The sequence below is a fragment of the Nicotiana attenuata genome, unplaced genomic scaffold, assembly GCF_001879085.1.
Source record: "Nicotiana attenuata strain UT unplaced genomic scaffold, NIATTr2, whole genome shotgun sequence".
Lineage (NCBI taxonomy): Eukaryota > Viridiplantae > Streptophyta > Magnoliopsida > Solanales > Solanaceae > Nicotiana > Nicotiana attenuata.
In genome coordinates this window covers 204,492-210,900 of record NW_017671383.1, presented here as the reverse complement: position 1 = coordinate 210,900, position 6,409 = coordinate 204,492, and the positions used below count along the sequence as shown (strand labels likewise).

The 6,409-nt window shown below is 35.1% G+C and overlaps 1 protein-coding gene across 1 annotated transcript; it reads left to right on the top strand.

The window, feature by feature from the left end:
* The first annotated feature begins 135 nt into the window (after positions 1-135).
* On the top strand, positions 136-904 carry LOC109207956. Its single transcript, XM_019370956.1, has one exon. The coding sequence runs from the start codon at positions 316-318 to the stop codon at positions 625-627; it is 312 nt and encodes a 103-aa protein (XP_019226501.1). The 5' UTR covers positions 136-315; the 3' UTR covers positions 628-904.
* Positions 905-6,409: the final 5,505 nt, after the last annotated feature.

Here is a 6,409-nt window from a genome sequence, read left to right as displayed (position 1 = left end):
TTTTAGCGCCTATTTTCCCCCCTTTTCTTTCATTTCAAAGTCTTTTCATTTCCACCCCTTTTTTCTCTCCTCTTGACTGCACAAATTCTTAGAATCTTTAAAAACAAGAAAGACCCTTTTTGGTTCATTTCTTCTTGTTCTCTTAATTCCTCCTTCCTTTCAGCCAAAAATCCATATTTTTGGTTCCTTTGATATGTTCCATATAACAGAGTCTTTGTTTCCAAGGATTTGAAGAGTTATCTTTGTTCCCACAAATTTTCTTAAAATTATTTACAAAGTTAGCGTCTTTTTAGTTATTTTGGTGTTTGTTAAAACATGGGATTTTCAAAGAAGCACCAAGTGGAAGGAAGTAAAGAAGAGAGCAAAAAGTGGGTAATTGCTGGAATTACAATTGTAGCACCTTTGAGGTCAATTTCTACGAAGCCAAGAGAGGATTCTGAAGATGAAGAAGAGTGTTCAACAACTCCGACGGCGAGAGATTCAAGGATACCGGAAAGACTACCATGCCCTCCGGCGCCGATGAAACGCCGGCCAAAGTCCACGTGTCATTATAATAGTGTTAGGGAGTTCTTTAATCCGCCTGACCTTGAATCTGTATTTATACGCCATGTGGAGAGAGCTAATTAAGACAATAAGTGGAGTATTAGTAAAGGGCCAAAACCAAAATGGAACAAAAGAGTGGCCCTTTTGCTTATTTTTTTGCTTTTTTTTTTTGAGTTTGTGGTAGGTTTTATTAGGTTAGGAGTTAGGTTTGAGTTGATGATGATAATGTAATATACAAGCTACATATGGTTTCTTCAAAATAGCTAGGTCTAGTGTGTACTTCTTTTCTTCAATGAGAAGATGAACTCTTTTCTTGTATGGAATGAATCTCAATTTGCAATGCTCTTTAATTTGTTTTCTATTCTTCTTGTTTATATGTGTGAACTGTTTCAAAATATATCTGTATCTCAATTTGCAATGCTCTTTAATTTGTTTTCTATTCTTCTTGTTTATATGTGTGAACTGTTTCAAAATATATCTGTATCTCAATTTGCACAACTTTTTGCTTTTTGTTTTCCTTTTTTCTACGTCTAAACTGGTTCAAAAAATGTATCTCATTTACTAGACCTTTTACTTGTGTTTTCCCTGTTTTAAAATGGTACTATATCTCAAAAAATGTACTACGTATCTGTTTTCCTTGTTTCTAACATGTAAACTGGTTCAAAAATTGCATTTCAATTAGTAAGACTTGTTGCTCTTTGTTTTTCCTTGATTCTATATGAAAATTTAGGTTGTGCTCCCTGATGGTCTTATTTCGGATTTCTCAGTTTCTTCCTGTCCAACCCCTCCTAATTTTTTTTTTCTTTTCTTGTTTTTGCACCTGGCTACTTTGTTTTTCAACTCTCGTTTTCCTACATAAACAAGCAGACGCACGTGGATTTTAAGCATAGAAAAAAAGCAAAACGAGGAAAATTACAGAAGTCGCCGAATACATCTAAACAAAGGTAAAATCTTTTTCACGGCTCAGAGATGCTGCACCGATGCTTCACCAAATTGATTGACTTATGTCATCATCTCTTTTACTGCTACTAAGCTGTACGTCTCATTTTGGAATTTCAGAAAGGAAAATAAGAAATTATTTTTAAATATGTCAGTAATATTCTTATAAGAATACAATTATGTCATAATTAAATAAAATAAAAAGTACTGTATCTCTTTTAAACGAACTAAAAAAAAGTCATAAAATAAAACAGAAGGGTAGCTTTCCTTGGCTCGCAAGTACTTTCACTAGTATTCTTCTACAAATAAAAATAAAAAATAGCGTCTTTAGTCTTTGTAGGTCCCACTTTAACATGTCCCCACAACACCTGAATTCTGTATTGGCAACTCCAACTTCTCCTCGTAATGCTTCACTGGTAATTAAAAGACAAACAGATAATGGAAATGTACTGTAAGAGAATCCTATGTGGGGTAAGTATAAATAATTATTTCAAATGAATAGTTTTTGGTACCACTTTGATTTGATGTAGTAATAAAACATGATTGCCTTCGCCTTTTATTGTATATCATCAAATCAGTGTTTATGACTTGTTGTGGCATGTTAATTAATGCCAAACACCCAATTAAAGTTAGATAGATTACTTTATGTGCATGACCACCCAATTAAAGTGATTTTATCAAATAAGGTGGAACTTTTCCCAATGTAAGGTGCTCCTTGATTCAACCTACATTAAAGAAATTATCCTAGGGATCACTGCTGTTTAGCAAAGCAAATTCGTAATTTGCAATAGTAACTAAAGTTGGGACCTTGTGTTAGTGTTTTGGACTGACTAAAACAAAGTTTGATTAGTAAAAAAGTACTTTTGTTCTATGCATTAATTTTGTAAAGTATATATACATATATAATCAAATTACTTTAAACTAATTACTATCACATGGTAGATTATAATGACGGTAAAACTTGTTATACGTAAATCCAATTTTAAAAGTGTTGTTGAGTTGAATTCAGTACGTATGATGTTGATAGTTTTCACCGGATAAGTGTCAATTGTTACCTCGCGGGGAGCACCAGATGCAGCCAAAAGAATCTATTTATGCCACTCTTCTTTAATCTTATCTAAAACAAAAAAGAAAAGGATAATAACTCTAAGTTATCCAGTGTATATATTATGTAGAAGAGATATTAATGTATTAATTTGACCGTAGTTTATGCCTATTTCAACCTCTCTCCAATAATGAGTCTACTACACTTACATACAGCTATAATTCAGGGCACTATTTGATTCTACAGCTAACCCATTTGTTTTAAGGGAGCCTAAGAGCTGAACTCAATGGCCAATAACATTTTTATATCTCTAGGCTACTTCAAAAAACCTTCTTTCTCTTTTTAATTGGTTGCTAATTTTCTAGAAAGAGAAGAAATATTAGGACGACTTAAAGCAATATGATGTAATTATACATGGGGCGATGAACCTCGTCATATACAGAAAGTCAGAAATTCAAACGCCACCTACAATTTTTTTTAACAGAGGTGTTGGAGCGAACTAGTGCACATCCACTATTTCATAGGTTATCCGCTACTCTCTCAATTTCAATTTAAATGACATACTTTTCTTATTGGTTCGTTTAAAAAAAAAGTGATACATTTTTATATATGGAGACAATTTAATTTTAAGTATTTCAAACCACTTTATCCTTAATGAGAAGCTTTTATAGCCACACAAATGACATGACCCCACAAAGTTTTGCCCCTTAAACTTTTAGTACCACATATTGTAAATAGTCTTCTATTTTACTTTAAACTTTGTACTTATTCAAACTATATCATCTAAATTGAAATGGATGGAGTATTTTCTATGGTAGTGGTGGTGGCAAACCATTTATATTATTTTTGACTACATGTCCATGTCAGCCTGACCCCACCTTGATCAAATCTGTGCTAGACCGCCATGCAAGCTAGGTCTCAAGCATTAGTAATGGAGGAAAGACATTAGAGAAGAAAACGAGAGAGAAGGAGAATCAGATATTCTCATTGATTATGTAGTAAAATCTGTACAGTGTATCCTATTTATACTTACAACTAACTCACTACTAACCATCTAACTAGCCCACATTACCAACTTAACAACTTTCCTAACTATAATTAAAACTATACAACTAACTATTACATAATTTCCACGTGCCTAACCTCCCGTTGTCACAATACTCCCCCTCAAGCCGGTAGGTGCAAAGATGTTGTGCACTCCCAGCTTGGACATCAAAAATTCATGTTGTTGTCTTGCAAGCCCCTTTGTAAGAATGTCTGCAAGTTGATTTAATGACCCTACGTGCATTGTTCTGATCCGCCCTTTTTGAATCTTCTCTCTAATGAAATGGCAATCTATTTCAATATGCTTTGTCCTCTCATGATATACAGGATTTGCTGCTATCTGTAATGCAGCTTTACTGTCACAATGTACCAAAATTGGCAACTCTACTTCTGCTCCCAACTCCTTGAAAACTCCTATTAACCATACTAACTCTTAAACCACTGAAGCCATGCTCCTGTACTCTGCTTCTGCTGAATTTTTGGATATTGTATTCTGCTTCTTTGATTTTCATGCAACTAATGAATCTCCATGTTTCACAATAAAGCCTGTTACAGACTTCCTTGTATTTGGACAAGATGCCCAATCAACATCATAAAAGCAGTCAATGTGTTCTTCTTATTGTTGCTCATCAATATCCCCAATCCTGGTTCCCACTTTACATACTTAACTACTCTTATGGCTACTTCCCAGTGTGACTTCTTTGGATTTTGCATAAACTGACTAAGTGTCTGAACAACAAAAGCAATGTCTAGCCTACTCAATGTGAGATATAGCAACTTCCCAATCAACCTCTGATACTTTCCCTTATCTTCCAGTAGTTCATCATTGTTTGATCCTGCAACCTCATCCAGCTTAGTAGTTGTAAGTTTTTGGTTGCATCCAAGGGTGTCCAACTTGGCTTAGCTGCACTTAAGCCCGTTTCTGATATAAGCTCCAAACTATATTTTCTCTGATTCATCATAATTCCTCTATGAGATCTACAAAACTCAATGCCCAAGAAATACTTCAACTCACCCAAATCCTTCAGCTTGAAGGAATGATGCAGTTGCTTCTTGGTTTCTTCTATAAGTGTTAGATCATTACCAGTTATCAGCATGTCATCCATATAATTAAACTAGGATGACTACAACTTTTCTGTCCTACTTCTTAGTAAATAAAGAATAGTCTAGGGAGCTTTGCACAAAACCTTAATTAACCAGTGCTTCAGTAAGTTTTACATTCCACTGTCTGCTTGCTTGTTTCAGCCCATAAAGGGATTTGACTAGCCTACACACCTTGCCTTCATTCTCCCCTTGGCTGACAAATCCCTCAGGTAGATTCATGTATACTTCATCATAGAGATCCCCTTGAAGAAAAGCATTATATACATCCATTTAATATATATGCCACCCTTCAGTAGCTGCAACAGAAATCACAGCTCTAACTATAACCATTTTCACCACAGGTAAAAATATTTCATTATAGTTTAGACCTTCTTTCTGGCTATATACTTTAGCTACCAAGCGTGCTTTGAACCTCTCAATATCCCTATTATCTTTGTACTTCACCTTATACACCCATCTACAACCTATGGAAACTTTTCCTACTGGCAATGTCACCAACTCTCATGTCTTGTTGTCTTCTAGAGCTTGAATTTCTGCCTTCATGACTTCAACCCATCTCTTGTATTTAGATGCTTCATGGAAAGTCTGTGGTTTAGTGATAGCTGAGAAGGCTCTCAAATAGTGTTGATAAGCTGGCTTCAATCTATCATAGAAAACATGGTTGCAAATAGAATAAGTTTTATCTGACTGATCTAGTGCATCTGCAGTCACATAGTCAGTCATCCAAACTGGCACTCGTTTGTCTCTGGTGGACTTCCTAGGCCCATTTCCATCACTCTTTGGACTTCATTGGTCATTTGTTATGTCTCCTCTTGACTGAATTGTTGGTGATCTGCTAGAGTCATGTCTACCCCATCATCAATTATTCTTGGACCATCATTAAGGGCAGTCTGTTCTTCAGTGTTAAGAATTAGTGAATGAATAAGTGAATGGGCTGGTAGAGAGGGTGCTGCATCATGTGTTTGAATGTCCATGTCTAAGAACATAGGTTGTTTCTCTTGTTTCTTGAATTTGAAAGGAAAGAAGGACTCCTTAAAGACAACATCTCTATTTATGAAGAAAATTGCTTAGACAAATCATATAGAACATAGCCTTTTGTAACTTCTGAATATTCCATCAGAAATACTGTTGTTGTCCTAGCTCCAAACTTGTCATGTATATTCATTTTCTTTGCAAAACACAAACAACCAATAGTCCTTATATGCTCAATGTTTGGCTTCTTCTGATGAAACACTTCATAAGGACTTTTTTCTGCTAATACACTTGATGGTAGTCCATTAATGACATACACTGCTGCTAACACACAGTGTCCCCAAAAATTCAAGGGTATGTCCTTGGGACCTCATGGCTCTTGCTATTTCTAGCACATGTCTATGCTTCCTTTCAGCAATTCCATTTTGTTGAGGTGTATAGACACATGTCCTTTGATGGAATGATTCCATTAGACTTAAACAATTTGCTACATACCTCATTCACAAATTCTATCCCATTGTTAGTCCTGATCACTTTAACTTGCATATTAAACTGAGTCTCCACTAGCTTTATAAAATTTCTCAACAAAACCAACACATCACTTTTCAATTTCAACAAATGAACCCGAGTCATTCTTGAATGATCATCAAACATTGTCAAAAACAGTTTATTACCATCAAAGGTTTGCACGACATATGGTCCCCATACATCAACATGCAACAAGTGAAATATATCTTCATCTCTACTACTGCTTGTGCTAAA

Excerpts from the sequence above, each read along its gene's own strand:
- LOC109207956 (XM_019370956.1), top strand. The coding sequence starts at position 316 with ATGGGATTTTCAAAGAAGCACCAAGTGGAAGGAAGTAAAGAAGAGAGC.